The sequence below is a fragment of the Salmo salar genome, chromosome ssa16 (assembly GCF_905237065.1).
Source record: "Salmo salar chromosome ssa16, Ssal_v3.1, whole genome shotgun sequence".
Taxonomy (NCBI): Eukaryota; Metazoa; Chordata; class Actinopteri; order Salmoniformes; family Salmonidae; genus Salmo; species Salmo salar.
This window is the reverse complement of record NC_059457.1, coordinates 51,935,914-51,956,340: the sequence shown is the minus strand read 5'-3', so window position 1 is coordinate 51,956,340 and position 20,427 is coordinate 51,935,914. Positions and strand designations below refer to the sequence as shown.

The following is a 20,427-nucleotide window of genomic DNA, read 5'->3' as shown; positions in this document are numbered from 1 at the left end:
ACTGTAGACTACTTCCTCAACGACATAAACCCAGAGTCTCTCAGAGCCTTTACAGTCAGCCCACTAACATCTCTCTCAGACCACAGTAAAATCACAGTGTATCTGAGAAGAGCGGAACCCAACCATGAAGCATCACGGCCCAGTAAATGACATGGTACTAAACAGGCCTATAGATGGAATGCAAACAGTACAGACATCTACCAAAAAGCAATTCGTAGCCAAAAAAAAAACAAGCTCTCCTGGACAACTTTTTAGCCTTAACATTCTCCTACAGCAATGAAGGTGTACATTTGGCCGTTTGGAACAGAAACTTTATATTTGACAAATTAGCCTCCTTGGCTAATCTAAAGAAACATAACAGCAAACCAAAAACAATAGATAATGAAAAATGGTTTAATTTATGATTGGAGAAATCTAAGAAAGTAATTGAAAAATATATCTAATCAAAAACACAGAGAACCAGACAACAAAAACATACGCCTTCAATATGGGGAAACACTGAAGCAATACAAACACACCCTGAGAACAATAAAGGAACAGCACATTAGAAATCAGCTGGATGGAATTGAGGAATCCAGAGAATCAAACCACTTCTGGGAGAATTTGAATAAATTATACAAACCTCATCAGGAGGAATTGGCTATCAAAATGGGGATATGTGGAGAAATCACTTTGCAAACCTCTACAGCAATATAACAAAGAGCCCAGAACAAAAAGATATACAAGAAAAATTACAAATTCTTGAATCAGCAGTCAAAGAATATCATAATCCTGTGGATACCTGTCACGCTCTGACCTAGGAGAGCTGTGTTTTCTCTGTTTAGTTAGGTCAGGGTGTGATAGGTGGGTGGGCATTCTATGTTTTGTTTTCTATGTTTTGGCCGGGTATGGTTTCCAATCAGAGGCAGCTGTCTATCGTTGTCTCTGATTGGAAGCCATACTTAGGCAGCTTGTTTTTCCCTTTGTTTTTGTGGGATCTTGTTTTTGTGCAGCTGTGTGTGAGCAGCCCCAGAACGTCACGTTTGTTTCAGTTTCACCTGTTTTCTTGTTTTGTTCGAGTTCACAAATAAAAGATGTGGAACTATCGGCACGCTGCGCCTTGGCTAATTTATGACAGGGAATTCGAAGAAGAATTATTGGAAAAACTATGCACGCTCCAACCCAAAAAGGCCTGTGGTGCTGATGCTATTTTAAATAAAATGATCAAATATACAGACCACAAATTCAAATTGGCTATACTCAAATTCTTCAACATTATCCTCACTACAGGTATTTTCTCTGATATTTGTAACCAAGGATTGATCACACCAATCTATAAAAATTGAGACAAATTTGACTCAAATAATTACAGAGGAATATGCATTAACAGCAACTTAGGGAAAATTCTCTGTAGTATTATAAATATCAGACTACACCATTTCCTTGACGAACACAACGTCCTGAGCAGAAGCCAGATTGGATTTCTAAAAACATATCGTACAACAGACCACATTTACACCCTCCAAACTCTAATTGACAAACAAGTAAACCAAAACAAAGGCAGAATCTACTCGTGTTTTGTAGATTTCAAGAAAGAGTTTGATTCAATTTGACACAAAGGACTTTTTTATAAACTAATAGAAAGTGGTATTGGAGGGAAAACATATGATGTTATTAAATCAATGTACACTAAAAACAAATGTGCGGTTAAAATTGGCAACAAGCAAACAGACTTCTTCTCTCAGGGTCGGGGAGTGAAACAGGGCTGCCCAATAAGTCCAACACTATTTAACATCTACATTAATGAATTGGCAAAAACATTAGAAGAATCGGCAGCACCTGGTATCACCCTACACAACACTGAAATCAAGTGTCTGCTGTAGACAGATGACCTGGTGCTCCTGTCTCCCACTAAGGAGGGGAAACTGTACACAGATGACCTCCCACTAAGGAGGGGTTACATCAGCATCTAGCTCATCTGCACAGGTTCTGTCAGACCTGGGCTCTGACCGTTAACCTAAAAGAAAGGAAAGGAGAGAGAGGAAGGAGGGAGAGAGGAAGGCGAGAGAGAGGAAGGCGAGAGAGAGAGAGAGAGGAAGGAGAGAGAAGGGAGAGAGGAAGGAGAGAGAAGGGAGAGAGGAGAGAGATAGAGAGAAAGGATGAGGGGAGAAAGAGAGAGAGAGAAAGGGGAGAGAGAGGAAGGAGGGAGAGGGAGGGAGAGAGGAAGGAGAGAGGAAGGAGAGAGAGATGGAGGAGGGAAAGGAGAGAGAGAGAAAAGAGAGAGGAAGGAGAAAGAGAGAGGAGAAAGGTGAGAGAGAGATGAGAAGGTAGAGAGAGGGAGAAGATAGAGAGAGAAAGAAGAGAGAAAGAGAGATGAAGGAGAGAGAGAGGAGGAAGGAGAGGGAGAGAGAGAGGAGAAATGAGAGAGGAAGGAGAGAGAGAGAAAGGAGAGAGAGGAAGGAGAGAGAGAGAGGGAGGGAGAGAGGAAGGAGAGAGGAGATAGAGAGGAAGGAGAGAGGAGAAAGATAGGAAGGAAAGAGGAAGGAGAGAGAGATGGAGGAGGGAAAGGAGAGAGAGAAAGAAAGGAGAGACGAAGGAGAAAGAGAGAGGAGAAAGGAGAGAGAGATGAGAAGGTAGAGAGAGGAGGAAGGGGAGGGAGAGAGAGGAGAAATGAGAGAGGAAGGAGAGAGAGGGGAAGGAGAGAGATAGGAAGGAGAGAGAGAGGGAGAGAGGAAGGAGAGAGAGAGGAGAAAGGAGAGAGAGAGAGAGAGGGAGAGAGGAAGGAGAGAGGGAGAAAGGAAGGGGAGAGAGAGAGAGGAAGGAGAGAGAGGAGAAAGGAGAGAGAGAGGAGAAAGAGAGGGAGAAGAAGGAGAGAGAGAGGGAGAGAGGAAGGTGAGAGAGGAGAAAGGAGAGGGAGAGGAAGGAGAGAGAGAGATAGACAGAGGGAGAAGAAGGAGAGTGAAAGAGAGAGGAAGGGAGCAAGAGAGAGAGGAAGGGGAGCAAAAGAGAGGGGAAGGAGAGAGAGAGGGGGGGAGAGAGAGGGAGAAAGGAAGGGGAGAGAGAGGAAGGAGAGAGAGGAGAGAGAGGAGAAAGAGAGGGAGAAGAAGGAGAGCGAGAGAGAGAGGAAGGGGAGCGAGAGAGAGAGTAAGGGGAGCGAGAGAGAGAGAGGAAGGAGAGGGAGAGGGAGAGATGGAGAGAGAGAGGGAGAGAGGAAGGGGAGAGAGAGGGAGAAATGAGAGAGAGAGAAAGAGAGAGGAGAAAGGAGAGAGAGAGAAGGAGAGAGGAGAGAGAGGGAGAGGAAGGAGAGAGAGAGAGGTAGGAGAGAGAGGAAGTAGAGAGAGGGAGACAGAGGGAGAAGAAGGAGAGCGAAAGAGAGAGGAAGGGAGCAAGAGAGAGAGGAAGGGGAGCGAAAGACAGGGGAAGGAGAGAGAGGGAGAGAGAGGGAGAAAGGGAGGGGAGAGAGAGAGGAAGGAGAGAGAGGAGAAAGGAGAGAGAGAGGAGAAAGAGAGGGAGAAGAAGGAGAGCGAGAGAGAGAGGAAAGGGAGCGAGAGAGAGAAGGGGAGCGAGAGAGAGAGGAAGGAGAGAGAGAGGGAGAGAGGAAGGAGAGAGAGAGGGAGAGAGGAAGGGGAGAGAGAGAGAGAAAGGAGAGAGAGAGAAAGAGAGAGGAGAAAGGAGAGAGAGAGAAGGAGAGAGGAGAGAGGGAGAGGAAGGAGAGAGAGAGAGGAAGGAGAGAGAGGGAGAGAGGAAGGAGAGTGAGAGGAAGAGAGGGAGAGAGGAAGGAGAGCGAGAGGGAGAGAGGAAGAGAGAGGAAGAGTGAGAGAGGAAGAGTGAGAGAGGAAGAGCGAGAGAGGAAGGAGAGAGAGGAAGAAGAGAGAAAGAAAGAGGAAGGAGAGAGAGAGAGGAGAAAGGAGAGAGAGAGAGAAGGAGAGAGGAGAGAGGGAGAGGAAGGAGAGAGAGAGAGAGAGGTAGGAGAGAGAGGAAGGAGAGAGAGGGAGAGAGGAAGGAGAGTGAGAGGAAGAGAGGGAGAGAGGAAGGAGAGCGAGAGGGAGAGAGGAAGAGAGAGGAAGAGTGAGAGAGGAAGAGCGAGAGAGGAAGGAGAGAGAGGAAGAAGAGAGAAAGAAAGAGGAAGGAGAGAGAGAGAGGAGAAAGGAGAGAGAGGAAGGAGAGAGAGAAGAAAGGAGAGAGAGAGTAAGGAGAGAGAGAGGAGAAAGAGAGAGAGTGAGAAGAAGGAGAGCAAGAGAGGAAAGAGAGGAAGGAGGGAGAGAGGAAGGAGAGAGAAAGAGAGGAAGGAGAGAGGAGAAAGGAGAAAGAGAGAGAGAGAGCTGGGGGAGAGGAAGGAGAGAGAGAGGAAAGAGAGAGAGAGAGAGAGAGAGAGAGTAGTAGAGAGAGAGAGAGAGGGAGAGGAAGGTGAGAGAGAGAGGTAGGAGAGAGAGGAATGAGAGAGAGAGGGAGAGAAGAAGGAGAGCGAGAGGGAGAGAGGGAGAGAGGAAGAGAGAGAGAGCAAGGAGAGAGAGAGAGGAAGTGAGAGAGAGGAAGAAGAGAGAGAGAGGGGAAGGAGAGAGAGAGAGAGGAAGGAGAGAGAGAGGAAGAGAGAGAGAGAGAGAGAGAGAGAGAGAGAGGGGGGAAGGAGAGAGGGGGAGAGAAGATGGAGAGAGAGATAGAGAGGAAGGATGAAGGAGAGAGGAGAAAGAGAGAGAGAGGAGGAGGTAGAGGAGAAAGGAGAGTGAGAGAGAGGGAGAGGAAGGAGAGGGAAGGAAGGAAGGAAGGAAGGAAGGAAGGAAGGAAGGAAGGAAGGAAGGAAGGAAGGAAGGAAGGAAGGAAGGAAGGAAGGAAGGAAGGAGAGAGTGGGAGAGGAAGGAGAGAGGGAGATGAGAAAGGAGAGAGAGAGGAAGGAGAGAGAGGGAGAGCGGAAGGAGAAATGAGAGAGATAGGGAGGAAGGAGAGAGGAGAAAGATAGAGGAAGGAGAGAGGAAGGAGAGAGAGATGGACGAAGGAAAGAAGACAGAGAGAGAGAAAGAAAGGAGAGAGGAAGGAGAGAGAGAAGGATAGAGAGGAGAAAGGAGAGAGAGAGGAAGGAGAGAGAGGAATGAGAGAAAGGAGAGTGAGATAGAGAGAGAGGGAGAGAGAAAGGAGAAAGAGAGAGAGAGGGGAATGAGATAGAGTGGAAGGAGAAAGAGAGAGTGGAAGGAGAAAGAGAGAGTGGAAGGAGAAAGAGAGAGTGGAAGGAGAAAGAGAGAGTGGAAGGAGAAAGAGAGAGTGGAAGGAGGAAGGAGAGAGGAGAAAGAGGAAGGAGAGAGAGATGGAGGAGGGAAAGGAGAGAGAGAGAGGGGAAGGAGAGAGAGGAAGGAGAGAGAGAGATAGAAAGAGAGAGAGAGGAAGGACAGAGAGGAAGGAGAGAGAGTGAGGGCGCACCGGGGAAGTATATTCACCGAGTGGCAGACTGAAAGGACAGTTACTGAAAGAGCGCTCACAAACAGGGACTTAACACCAGCTGACCAGCAGGATTTCACTCTGTAGGAAATGACTGAATAAGAGCTGTAGAGCCATTACTCAAGAAGATACTTGTGTGACATCAGAGGAACATAAGGTGGGAAAAGCAGAACAATTAGGAGGTAAGACTATTCTTGCTGAGAAACTTACATAGATGTATTTTCAAATGTATTTAGAAGTTTTTACAGATGTCAGCAGAGATTTTTTGTGTCAAAATTATGGTACATTAATACAGTATAAATGGTACATTAATACAGTATAAATGGTACATTAATTCAGTATAAATATATCAATGTTTACTGTGATACAAACAATCTATTTCATACATTATTCATAGCTTTAATTGTATGCCACATTATTCATTACATTACACATTCATTACGCTATTTCATCAGAGCTTTAATAAAACCAGTCATGGCATTACAATTAATACATGATGACATCATATCGAGATCCCATGCCCTTTACAAACTGACAACAGTTTCTTCAAGGATATAATTATTATTATTTTTTTTTAAACATTGCCTTGCCTTGATCTGAACTCCGAAGCTGAAAGGTTTTGCTGATTTGGTTTGTGAGTGCTCTATCGCCTTCAATTAGTCAACCGTTCACCCCAGGGTACAGTCAGGTTAAGTCAAGCTCACTGTGACAACTACTGTATTATTACTGGTGAAATTATGTTTTCCTAACCAAGTCAGCAGTCTGTGAATTCACTTGATCTTTGGCACACACACAAAGTCTTGAAATGCAATCCAGAATTTGTACAGCTACTAATGTTACCGTGTCACATTTCTCAGCAGTTATTTTAGTCCCGGAATTCAGGGTTTTACTACTATTAGATTGGACTGGATTTCAGCCTAGTTCAATGCTTCTGATGATCAAACCTTTCAGTGGTATCTAAAATATTCTGTTGATTTAGGAGCCAAAAGTACCTATAGCCCCTCTGAACACTGCACTTTGTAGCACTTGTTGACTATAGCACTATTTCTTTGTTGGTTTTAAGGGCTTGTAAGCAAACATTACACGGTAAGGTCTACCTACACCTGTTGTATTGTGCGCATGTTACAAATAACGTTTGATTTGAAATATCGATGTTTTGTTCCGCGAGCCACTTAGTTATCACTTTTGCCTTATGGCAAGGTGCTCCATCATGCTGGAAAAGGCATTGTTCGTCACCAAACTGTTCCTGGATGGTTGGGAGAAGTTGCTCTCGGAGGATGTGTTGGTACCATTCTTTATTCATGGCTGTGTTCTGAGGCAAAATTGTGAATGAGCCCACTCCCTTGGCTGAGAAGCAACCCCACACACGAATGGTCTCAGGATGCTTTACTGTTGGCATGACACAGGACTGATGGTAGCACTCACCTTGCCTTCTCCGGACAAGCTTTTTTCCGGATGCCCCAAACAATCGGAAAGGGGATTCATCGGAGAAAATGACTTTACCCCAGTCCTCAGCAGTCCAATCCCTGTGTCACGGCTGTTTGAATGAGCAGACCAAGATGCAGCGTTTTCGTAGTTCCACATGTTTTATTAAATCAGTGAAACCGAATGCAACAATTAACACTTTAAGTAAATACTAAACAACAAACCGTGACGCTGGAGGAACATAAACCTCACGAAGAACAATCACCCACAAACACCTGTGGGACAAACCTAAACTTAAATAGGACCTCCAATTAGAGACAATGACAACCTGCTGCCTCTAATTGGAGGTCATGCCAAATAACACCAACATAGAAATACAAACCTAGAACCAAAACATAGACATACAAAAACCAGACAAACACCCCCTGTCACGCCCTGACCTAATCTACCATAGAAAATAACACTCACTATGGTCAGGACGTGACACCCTGTACCTTTTGCAGATTATCAGTCTGTCCCTGATGTTTTTCCTGGAGAAAAGTGGCTTCTTTGCTGCCTTTCTTGACACCAGGCCATCCTCCAAAAGTCTTCGCCTCACTGTGCGTGCAGATGCACTTACACCTGCCTGCTGCCATTCCTGAGTAAGCTCTGTACTGGGTGTGACCCGATCCCGCAGCTGATTCAACTTTAGGAGACAGTCCTGGTGCTTGCTGGACTTTCTTGGGCGCCCTGAAGCCTTCTTCACATCAATTGAACCGCTCTCCTTGAAGTTCTTGATGATCCGATAAATGGTTGATTTAGGTGCAATACTGGCAGCAATATCCTTGCCTGTGAAGCCCTTTTTGTGCAAAGCAATGTTGACGGCACGTGTTTCCTTGCAGGTAACCGTGATTGACAGAGGAAGAACAATGATTCAAAGCACCACCCTCCTTTTGAATCTTCCAGTCTGTTATTTGAACTCAATCAGCATGACAGAGTGATCTCCAGCCTTGTCCTCGTCAACACTCACACCTGTGTTAACGAAAGAATCACTGACATGATGTCAGCTGGTCCTTTTGTGGCAGGGCTGAACTGCAGTGTAAATGTTTTTGGGGGATTCAGTTCATTTGCATGGCAAAGAGGGACTTTGCAATTAATTGCAATTCATCTGATCACTCTTCATAACATTCTGGAGTATATGCAAATTGCCATCATACAAACTGAGACAGCAGACTGAAAATTTATATTTATGTAATTCTCAAAACTTTTGGCCATGACTGTAGATGTGGGTGTTTGGTCAATTATATTTTTAAACAAAACATGAATGGAGTGCCTTTTTTAGCTGAGCATGGGAAAGGATGGTGAGCACTCCATGAACCATGAGTGGGATTTCCAACTGTACTCACATACTCTGGTTGGAATGGTGTGGCGCAGGGGCGGAAATCCTGGGGGGGACGGGGGGGACACGACCCCCCATCCTGGGAAAAAATATGATTTGTCCCCCAATATATCACTGAAACATAACTATGTAATTTAAATAATATTAATAATACGCAATGAAAGCAATTGTGCTGATTATAGACACTTAATAGCTCGTTTTTAAGTTTCAAAAGATTGCGACCCCCCCACCCTTTGCTTCACAATGGTTTGATCCACTGCCAGTTCCTTAGCTTGCGAGGTAACGTAGAGGTCGTATCTACTGTCTGAAAGGCACTCAATGCACGTAACTGACGTGAGGTTAATCCAGTCAATCGCGCACACACACTAGCTGAATATGCAGAGCTAGCGCACAAATATTAACTATTAAGCTAGCTAGTACCTATTCCATTTATGTGGCGTCGTCAAAGATGGAATCTTTGCTATCGTCAATTTATTCCAAGATCAGCATGCATGTAAGTTAGTGCTTCAAAGTCCCTGTGATAAGGTTAGCGATAAACTGAACAGAACTACACTCTCTTCTACCATTGTTTTAAATATATTTAATGGTCTCGTTGCAAAAGCTAAATTGTCGCAAGGGAACTTTTGTTTATATATTTTATTTCACCTTTATTTAACCCGGGTAGCAAAGATTATAGCAAACACCACTGAATTGGTGCTCGCTAGCTTTGCAAATTCCGCTATTGTTGGAAGCCAGCCAATATGAAACAAACGATTAAAATTACAAAAGGTTGCAGCATATGTTGTGTAAATGGTGAACTCATACACCTGTCAACTCTTGTCACTGCAATCCGTTTCACATTTGCTAGCTACCTTTTAGATCGAAGCCCATATAGAATGATAGAAGATAAGACGATAGAAGCCCATCTCCTACTGTAAATAACCTACATACTGTGTGTGTAGCCAACCAGGTAGAAAAATGGCAGAAAAATGGCAGAAAAAAGACGGACATCAGAGTATTTTTCAGTACACCAAAACGCAAAGTAAGAACCCTAGTAGCCTAATATCTCAAAGACTAGTTGATAAAATGTTCATAAGAAAGAAATGAAATTATAATGGAAATGTTTCACAATGATGTCATTAGGCAGAGCAGGCAACAGATGGCACACAGACAGCAGAGTTGGGGACAGATATGCAGGGACAGACTGGCAGAGACAGGGTCTCAGGTAAGTTTGTTGAGTCTTTGTTTGGCAACATTATGAAAGGTTCTCAATTTTTTTTACTTGTAAAATAGGAACATAATTGGAAAATGCCATGGATACCCCCACTCTCAACTTAAACTGGTGACTGAACTAAGATTTGTTAAAGGCAATGGTATTGCTGTTGTGATTAGTTGTGTAGTTTTGGGTACTGGTAGTTAGGAGTACGGCAAACACCTTATTTCTTTGGTTCCTAAATATACATTTACCATATTAAACGTAGGCTATGTGTTACAGCACTACTTTTGGTGTCCCCCTCAGGAATTGCTCTTGAGAAAATGTAATGTAATTGTCCCCTCCAAAGTTGATATCAGATTTTCGCCCCTGGTGTGGCGTATACTAATTATAAAAAATATTCATGCCATTAGACTGCTGATTGGCCCTCTCCTGTCAATGACCCAACATGACATCATGTTCTATGAGGAAATGGCAAGCATTTTTCTAAACGGTCTGTTTGAGATACAAGTTTGAGGTGGGGTTTTTGAAGTGTTTTTTTTTTTCCTCCAAACTATACGTTAGCCACAAATACGACTATTGGACGAGTCAACTACATTATTTGGGAATGAGTTCACAGAGTATGAACTTTTCACTGGACAGTTACTTAAAACCTCCAACCAACAAGGAAAAGTGTAAAAAGCGCAAAAACAGTCACAACCATCAAATGTATACAAACAGGCTTCGTGAAATAACACGAGAGAAAAAACACGCAAGCCTAGTGCGTACAAAAACACTTATCACACAAACAATCTTACACAAAGACATGAGGGGGAACAGAGGAATAAATACCTGTAAATTGATTGGGGAATGAAAACCAGGTGTGTAGGGAACAAGACAAAACAAATGGATACATGAAAAATGGAGCGGCGATGGCTAGAAAGCCGGTGACGTCGACCGCCGAACGCTGCCCTGAACAAGGAGAGGAGCCGACTTCGGCGGAAGTCGTGACAGTACCCCCTCCCCTGATGCGTGGCTCAGCGGTGCGTCGACACCGGCCTCGGGGATGGGGGCGACCCGGAGGGCAAGGCACGAGAGGAGGAACTCCCGCAGCAGTTCAGGGTCCAATACATCTGCCACCGGAACCCAGCACCTCTCATCCGGACCGTAACCCTCCCACTCCACGAGGTACTGAAGGCCCCTCGCCCGACGCCTCAAATCCAGGATGGAACGGACGGAGTACGCCGGGGCCCCATCGATGTCCAGAGGGGGTGGAAGAACCTCTCGCACCTCAGACTCCTGGAGCGGACCAACCACCACCGGCCTGAGGAGAGACACATGGAACGAGGGGTTAATATGGTAATCGGGGGGAAGCTGTAACCTGAAACATACCTCGTTCACTCTCCTCAGGACTTTAGCTTCTGGCAGGTCAGGCGGAGGGGCCGGTTTCGGGTCGAGAGCCAGACCCTGTCCCCCGGGGCCTCACTGTGGTGATGGTCTGCGCTGGTCTTTTGGCGCAGCGCGACCTGCTGGAGGTGACCATGGGCGGCTTCCCAGGTCTTCTCCGCGCATCTGAACCAATCGTCCACCGCAGGAGCCTCGGTCTGACTCTGATGCCACGGTGCCAGAACCGGCTCGTACCCCAATACACACTGAAAGGGGGAGAGGTTAGTGGAGGAGTGGCAGAGCGAGTTCTGCGCCATCTCTGCCCAGGGCACAAACGCCTCCCACTCCCCCGGCTGGTCCTGGCAATAGGACCGCCGAAACCTGCCCACATCCTGGTTCACTCTTTCCACCTGCCCATTACTCTCGGGGTGGAGGTGACGTTCCATGAACACCCTCCAGACTCTCGAAGTGAACTGGGGACCTCGATCAGACACTAAATCCTCAGGCACCCCGTAGTGCCGGAAGACGTGTGTAAACAGGGCCTCCGCAGTTTGTAGGGCCGTAGGGAGACCGGGCAGAGGGAGGAGACGACAGGACTTAGAGAAATGATCCACAACGACTAGGATCGGGGTGTTTCCCTGTGAGGGAGGAAGATCCGTTAGAAAATCTACCGACAGGTGTGACCAAGGCCGTTGTAGAATGGGTAAGGGATGTAGCTTACCTCTGGGCAGGTGTCTAGGAGCCTTACACTGGGCGCACACCGAGCAGGAGGAAATATAAACCCTCACGTGCCGAGCCAAGGTGGGCCACCAGTACTTCCCAGTCAGACAGCACACCGTCTGACCAATCCCCGGATGACCAGAGGAGGGTGATGTGTGGGCCCAATAGATCAACTGGTCACGGACAGCAGACGGACCATACTGACGCCCGATGGGACACGAGTGGAGCGGGCTCTGTACGCAACGCCTGCTCAATGTCCGCGTCCAGCTCCCACATGACCGGCGCTACCAGGCAGGAGGCCGGGAGAATGGGAATCTGATCCATGGGCCGCTCCTCTGTGTCATACAGCCGGGACAGTGCATCTGCTTTCACACATGGCCAGCAGCATACCACCCTGCATCCCACTGCTGGCTTGCTTCTGAAGCTAAACAGGGTTGGTCCTGGTCAGTCCCTGGATAGGAGACCCGATGCTGCTGGAAGTGGTGTTGGAGGGCCAGTAGGAGGCACTCTTTCCTCTGGTCTAAAAAAAATATCCCAATGCCCCTGGGCAGTGATTGGGGACTCTGCCCTGTGTAGGGTGACGTCTTTCGGATGGGACGTTAAACGGGTGTCCTGACTCTCTGAGGTCATTAAAGATCCCATGGCACTTATCGTAAGAGTAAGGCTGTTAACCCCGGTGTTCTGGCTAAATTCCCAAGCTGTCCAGCATACCATCATGGTCACCTAATCATCCCCAGCTTACAATTGGCTCATTCATCCCCCTCCTCTCCCCTGAAACTATTCCCCAGGTCATTGCTGTAAATGAGAATGTGTTCTCAGTCAACTTACCTGGTTAAATAACAGTAAAATAAACATTCTGGGAACCTGGTCTGTAGGACAGGTAGGACAGGGTAAAGAACATGGCCCACCTTGCCTGATGAGGATTCAGTCTCCTAGCTGCCTGGATGTACTCCAGGTTGCGGTGGTCAGTCCAGATGAGGAAAGGGTGTTTAGCCCCCTCAAGCCAATGTCTCCACGGCTTCACAGCCAACAGCTCCCGGTCCCCCACATCATAGTTCCACTCTGCCGGGCTGAGCTTCTTTGAGAAGAAAGCACAGGGGCGGAGCTTCGGTGGCATTCCCGAGCATGGCTCCGATGCCAGCCTCCACTATAAATGCCAAAGAGGGATCCAGATGGGCCAGCACGGGAGCCGAGGTAAACAGAGCTCTTAGGTGCCCAAAAGCCCTGTCCGCCTCAACCGACCTCTGCAGACGTACAGGACCCCCCTTCAGCAGTGAGGTAATGGGAGCAGCCACCTGTCCAAATCTCCGGTAGTAATTGGCAAACCCTAAAAATCGCTGCACCTCCTTTACTGTGTTGGGAGTTGGCCAATAATGCACGGCTGCAATGCGGTCACTCTCCATCTCCACCCCTGATGTGGAAATGCGATACCCTAGGAAGGAGACGGCCTGCTGAAAGAACAGGCATTTCTCAGCCTTGACGTACAGGTCACGCTCCAACAGTCGTCCAAGTACCTTGCGCACCAAGGACAGATGCTCGGCACGTGTAGCGGAGTATATCAGAATGTCATCGATATACACCACTACACCCTGCCCGTGCAGATCCCTGAAAATCTTGTCTACGAAGGATTTGAAGACTGATGGAGCATTCATCAACCCATACGGCATGACGAGGTACTGATAATGCCCTGAGGTAAATGCCGTCTTCCACTCGTCTCCCTCCCGGATACGCACCAGGTTGTACGCACTCCTGAGATCCAGTTTAGTGAAGAAGCGCACCCCGTGCATTGACTCCATCGCCATGGCGATAAGAGGTACCTCACCGTGATTTGATTGAGACCTCTATAGTCAATGCACGGGCGCAGACCTCGATCCTTCTTCTTCACAAAAAAGAAACTCGAGGAGGCGGGTGAAATGGAGGACCGAATGTACCCCTGACGCAGGGATTCGGAGACATATGTCTCCATAGCTACCATCTCCGCCTGTGACAGGGGATACACGTGACTCCTGGGAAGTGTAGCGTCTACCAGGAGATTTATCGCACAATCCCCCGTTGATGGGGTGGTAATTGAGTTGCCTTCTTTTTACAGAAGGCGAGAGCCAAATCAGCATATTCTGGGGAAATGCGCACGGTGGAGACCTGGTCTGGACTTTCCATCGTGGTAGCACCAACGGAAACCCCTACACACCTCCCCGAGCACTCTTGCGACCACCCCGTTGCCAGGAAATGGTGGGGTTATGACGAGCCAACCAGAGAAGGCCTAGTACCACGGGAAACGCAGGAGAGTCAATGAGAAAGAGACTGATTCTCTCCTCGTGACCCCCCTGTGTCTCCATGGCCAGGGAGATGGTGGCTTCCCTGATTAGCCCGGACCCTAATGGTCGACTATCCAGAGCGTGAACCGGGAAAAGGTCTAACCACAGGAATAATGGGGATCCCTAAACTAAGAGCTAACGCTCTGTTGATAAAATTCCCAGCTGCGCCTGAATCGACGAGTGCCTTATGCTGGGAATGCGGGGAAAACTCAGGGAAACAAACAGGTACAAACAGGTGGACAACAGAGGACTCTGGATGAGAGTGGTGCAGACTCACCTGGGGTGATGCCAGAGTGCCCTGTCTGCTGCCTCGACTCCCAGAGGGACCAACCCGGCACCGACCGGCAGTGTGCCCTCTGCGGCCACAGATGGTGCACGTGAAGGCCCCTCCTCCAGCCTCCCTACGTGCAGCCCCTCCCAACTCCATGGGCACCGGAGCGGGAGTGCTGGGAGATGGAACTGACAGAGCCCCCTCAGGACGTCCACGGGTGACCAGCAGGTTATTCAACCGGATGGACAGATCCACCAGTTGGTCAAAGGTGATGGTGGCATCCCTGCAGGCCAACTCCCGTCAAACGTCCTCACGCAGGCTGCATCGATAGTGGTCGATTAGGACCCTGTCGTTCCATACTGCTCCGGCGGCCAAGGTCTGGAACTCCAGCACAAACTCCTGTGCGCTCCTCGTCCCCTGCCTCAAATGGAAGAGTCGTTCCCCCGCCGCTCTACCTTCGGGCGGATTGTCAAAGACGGCCCGGAAGCGGCGGGTGAACTCCTCGAAGTGGTCTAACGCCGCGTCTTCCTCTCCCCACACGGCGTTTGCCCACTCCAGAGCTCTCCCCGAGAGTCATGAGACGAGGGCGGACACTCTCTCCCTTCCTGAGGGAGCTGGGTGAACGGTGGCCAGGTATAGGTCCAGTTGTAAGAGGAAACCCTGGCACTGTGCGGCCGTCCCATCATACTCCCTGGGAAGGGAGAGACGCATCCCACTGGAGCTGGATCCAGACGGGACGGGTAGAGGTAACCCCGGTTGCGCTGGTCGAGGCGCTGGAGAGACTTCCTGTCTCTCCCAGCGGTCCATGGTCTGGATAACGCGATCCATCATGGCACCGAGATGATGTAGCATTGCCGTGTGTTCCTGGACACACTACTCACTCCTCTGACCGGGGTACCTGCTCCTGCTGACTCGATGGTGGGAGTAAGATTATGTCAGGCATGTGCATACTTGTGCTGAAGTCAGGTGCAGGAGAGCAGAGAATTGTGAACAGGCGCACACTTTATTTCGGCAGGAGAGAATATAGACAGACACAGCTGCGTCCAAAAAACCTCCAATCAACAAGGCAAAGTGTAAAAAGCGCAAAAACAGTCACAACCATCAAATGTATACAAACAGACTTCGTGAAATAACACGAGAGAAAAAACACGCAAGCCTAGTGCGTACAAAAACACTTATCACACAAACAATCTTACACAAAGACATGAGGGGGAACAGAGGAATAAATACATGTAGACTGATTGGGGAATGAAAACCAGGTGTGCAGGGAACAAGACAAAACAAATGGATACATGAAAAATGGAGCGGCGATGGCTAGAAAGCCGGTGACGTCGACCGCCGAATGCCGCCCGAACAAGGAGAGGAGCCGACTTCGGCGGAAGTCGTGACAAAGGTGAATGAAAGGCACGAGAAACTTGAATGGAATAATTCATGCGACAGGGTTGGTCAGATTTGTCTTCTCTTATCATCAAAAGCCTATAGGATACAACCCACAGAACATACTGTACATATTCATGGAAAACATGTTATTGCTCTAAATCTTGTTTGCTCTGGAGTTTTGCACGGCTTTGTGTTTGTCCTGAGCCGTTGGAGCCTGCCTCTCTTCTTAGCTTTTTATCTACTAAGACAGTAATGTCAACGGATTTACAGTTACATAAAATATGAAACATGAAGACATCACTCTTTTATGATGCTGGATTCTCCGGACACACTAAGTGAAACATCTGGTAGCCTGATGGACACTGCTCTGTTGTCTCCTCTGTTGTCTCCTCTGTGGCGCCCAGGCAATCTTGTGTCTGTCAACAGCAGCAGCAAGCAATAAGGGCTTGTTAGAGGCATGATGGAAATGTTGTAATGTAATTGAAATGCCAAGGACAATTGACATGGCCATGGTTTGGCTGAATTGGCAGCCAGCTAACTTTCTTCTCCAGCCTGGTTCCACACAATGTGCTGCTGATAGAATGCATATGATTCCCTGCAAGAGAGGGGGAAACTCATTAAACTAGCTAATGTAAATGTATAGCCTATTACAGTCAAGATGAACACAGTGCACTAGTGAGATGTTGTCTGTTGCGTACATAAAGGAGTCTGTTTTTTTAAGTAGTTTTCCATTTTCTTCATTTTCTTGCAGATTAAAGAACAGAAACTCATTAACATTAACATAAGTTCTGTCCGAGTTTCATGTTTTTTTCTCAAACGCCTAAAACCAAATCATTCATGTCTAATCGGATGTTAATTAATTATTTAATGGGATCGTGGACATGTGGACTCTCTCTTCGACGTCTGTTCACCATGTCCTTAATCTTCCTCTGTTTATACCCGTCTCCTCCCTCTCTTTGATGTCCTCTTTAGCCATCACTCAAACGCATTGGATTAACTTCCCTTGGGTTGTCATTTTTGATGATGGACTTTCCTTGATCAGATATGAGCCACTGCAGGGGGATCGTATGTTTGTTTAGCTCCTTGCTATGACTTGTCAATATGGAGGCAACTCCAAACACCCCCCTCCCCCCCACCACCCCCCACCAGCTATTAACAAGTGTATTATATTGTATTGTATACATTATATACTGTAGATTGGCCGGCTCCTAGATCTCTATGATCCTTTCTAGAATGTCATATGACATCTATTGCCTGGCGCTGACCTCAAAGGCCTTCACGTCGCCATCAGAGGACGTTCAGAGACACCCCTGAGTGCCGTTAACTTTGGTGGTTTGTGCTCATCTGGCAAGCCGTTCAAAACCAATATACCAAGGAAGAGTAGTGGAAAAAGCTGGGGTGAGTGTCAGGTGCATGGTGCAGGGATCACAGTCACACTCCGTTGGGCTTCCATCAAGCCCACATGTATTGACACAGATGAGACTTGGATAGATGTTGTTGTCCAAGCAGTTGATTGTGAGTTGTTGGCCCGACCACCCGAACACTTACAGCTCATTTGTATCCAATGAACTCACATGCTGATAATGTAGTGCAATTACTGACTAATATACTTTAATGCCAGACCTGGTTTGGATCAAAGCACCTTGTTATCCTTGCACTCTGAAAACATTATGGGTTAAAAACAACCCAGGGCTGGGTAAATAATGGACAGAACAAACATTGGGTTATATTTGACCCAGCCAGTTGGGTCACTTAGTTGGGTTATTGAGCTATGATCCATCAGGTCAGATCAGAAGACTAGTGTGGCTTAGTATGGCCGTGGCTTTCAGATAGTTATTTTTGGCCACTCGTGAGAGTTCAATGTGCAGTGTACAAACATAACATGAACAGGAAAGACATTTATTCTCACGATAGACAAACATACCTATCTTAAAGTCAAACCCCACATTGTAATATAAACGTATGATTTTTTCAATATTATAACAAAGTGGTTACTATCCCAACATTGCGATATGCATTTGCACTTAAGGAACTCATACTCTTGTGTAAGCCTTATTAAAGCTACAAAAGTGTCAGTGCTCAACCTTAACATGTGTTGACAATACAACAGAACAGATTATTAGGAATTACATTCACGGGGTGCCAAAAATTATTATCTGAAAGCCACTTCCCTACTAAGCCACATCTCCAGTGTTCTGATCTGACCCGGTGGATCATAACTCAATAACCCAGCATCAACAACCCAACTTAAAGAAAACAGTGGGTTGTTTGTGACCCAAATGGCTGAGTTCAAATATCTCAATGTGTGTTCTGTCTAATAATTTCCCAAATTGGGTTGTTTCTAACCCAGCATTTTTTGGAGTTTGGACAATGGCCTTATGGCAAACACATAATCAAACAGGCACTATATAAAAAATAAATGTGTTTGCATGATTACTGCCTAAGTAAATTCATTTCCATGTGTCCTATATGTGCTTAGAGTAAAAAAACAACATTATGCTAGCCGTGTTATTAAAAGTTTTATTGAAAACATTCTGTGAAAGTTTTACGGAAACTTCCAAATAACCTAGAATTTCTTTTACATGGTTACATGAAAAATTCATGTAACCAGAGTAAAACGTTCTCAGAACATCCCTGCAACCTAAAAATAAAATAAACAGGGAAAATGTTCACATCTGTTCCCAAAACATTTACAAAAACATATGTTCAGGACGTGTATGGCTTCGTTCCCACAACCAATGTGATTCCAAAAACGTACGTTCCCACAACTTCCAAGGAACCAAATGTGCTAGCTGTGTCTTTTTTTAATTTAAGATCAACAAAAATTATAATTCAGTGTAATTTATGTTCATTGGGGCATGGTTTCCCAAACTTGGTCCTGGGGGCCCCACGGGTGCACATAGATTTTTTTGCCCTATTCAAATAACCAATTCACTATCAAGTTTTGCTTATTTGTGTCAGCTGTGTAGTGCTAGGGGGAAACCAAAACGTGCACCCATAGCTGAGTTTGGGAACTGAGTTTGGGAAACCCTGCATTACAGGACAAAGGTAAAGTTTCTCAGAAACTTTAAATCGCTCCCACTGAGCTTTAAACAGCCGGTAATTCGAGTTTAACCACTCTCAGTTTTCACACTGTGTGTTTATGAAAATCCTTATAGTAAAATGCTGGGAACATTATTCTGTTCAACATTAATAATCACACATTCAGACACTATCAACAGAGGGCAGCCCTTTACGTCCATATATACTAACAACATATTAATTTTGATTTTATATCCTTTTATGATCCTGCACTTTATATTTTACTAAATAACTTTTTGCTTAGTGCAGGGACTCTAACTTGTATTATCACTACAAAAGCATGTTACAGAGAATACATTTTTTTTTCTTGCGTCTGCAGGCTTCGTATCTCAACAGGATGACATCCAGGTACAACTGCTCCTTCACTGACAGCTGGGACTGCCCACAGGAGGGGATGTGTGGCAACCTGACCTCTGACCTGAACGGCAGCGGGGGACTGGTCGATGCATGCCTGACACAGGAGGAGTACCTAGAGAAGTACCTGGGTCCTCTGCGCTCCTCTGTCTTCCTCCCCGTCTGCCTCACCTACCTGCTCATCTTCCTGGTGGGCGCGTTTGGCAACTTGCTAACCTGCATCGTCATCGCTCGCAACAAGGTTATGCGCACGCCCACCAACTACTACCTGTTCAGCCTCGCCATGTCTGACCTGCTGGTGCTGCTGCTGGGCATGCCACTGGAGCTCTACGAGATGTGGCAGAACTACCCATTCCTCCTGGGCAAGGGCGGCTGCTACTTTAAGACTTTCCTGTTCGAGACGGTCTGCTTCGCCTCCATCCTCAATGTGACGGCGCTCAGCGTGGAACGCTACATCGCTGTGGTGCACCCCCTGCGCGCCAAGTATGTGGTGACACACACACATGCCAAACGGGTCATTATGACCGTGTGGGGGATCTCAGTGCTATGTGCCGTGCCCAACACCAGCCTCCACGGCATCTTTACCCTGCAGTCGGCAGCAGGAGGCACCACCAGGAAGGAAATCCCAGAGTCAGCCATCTGTACGCTGGTCAAGCCCCGCTGGATGTACAACTTGACCATCCAAGTGACCACCCTGCTTTTCTTCATGCTTCCAATGCTGACCATCAGCGCTCTCTACCTACTCATCGGCCTGCAGCTCAAACGTGAGAAGATGCTCCAGGTGATGGAGGCTGAGACAAGCTTAGGGCGCAACAGCTACTGCAACGTCCGCAGTCAGCAGCAGAAAGCCCGGCGACGCCAGGTCACCAAGATGCTGTGTGAGTATTGCTGCTACCTCTTCCACTCCCTCCTCCAACTCCCCCCGGCCCTCCTGACATCCACATAAACGTATTAATTTATGCTCATCCACAATAGCAGAGGCATGTATCTTGAATTCATTGACCCTCTCCCATCCCAGTAGACTGTTAAGTTTAAAGGGCGACTCCTGTGTGGGCTGGGTTTCTTGGGATGTTATTTATTACACACTTATGAGGTATTTTTGTGATATATTTGTAAACCCGTGAAAAAGCGACAAGCAGGGATGAATTGGGCCTAGCTCAAGACTGAGTTAAGTTGCTTGAGGGAACTTGAACGTAAAGTATGTATGCAACAAGTTTTTTTGCGCAATGAATTGAGACTGAAGGGAACGTACAACTAAGTTAGTGGATACAATAGAGTAGAGAGTAGAGTAGAGTAGTAGAGTAACTGTTCAAAGCAACTGTTCAAACATTCCCTATTGTACCTTGTTTGTTAAACTCCAGTTGCACTTTTTTTTAACAACTGCAAACCTCAAAAGCATTTTATAAGATAAAAATAAATTGGCGAAAGACAGTGACCATGTCCTTTGTCGATATATTTGTGATTGTGTCCCTCGGGCATTGTAAAGAACAGCAAAAAAACTATGGTTGTGAAAAGAACAAAGATAAAGACTCCAGCA

At 46.8% G+C, this 20,427-nt stretch overlaps 1 protein-coding gene across 1 annotated transcript in view; it reads left to right on the top strand.

The window, feature by feature from the left end:
- Window positions 1–5,314: 5,314 nt before the first annotated feature.
- The window catches only part of nmur1a (neuromedin U receptor 1a), a 37,293-nt gene continuing 22,180 nt past the window's right edge, over window positions 5,315–20,427 (top strand). Inside the window, exons 1-2 of the mRNA XM_014149840.2 lie at window positions 5,315–5,591; window positions 18,856–19,768. Of these exons, the coding sequence (XP_014005315.1) occupies window positions 18,874–19,768 (895 nt within the window). The 5' untranslated portion in view covers window positions 5,315–5,591; window positions 18,856–18,873. The remainder of the gene's footprint in view (window positions 5,592–18,855; window positions 19,769–20,427) is intronic.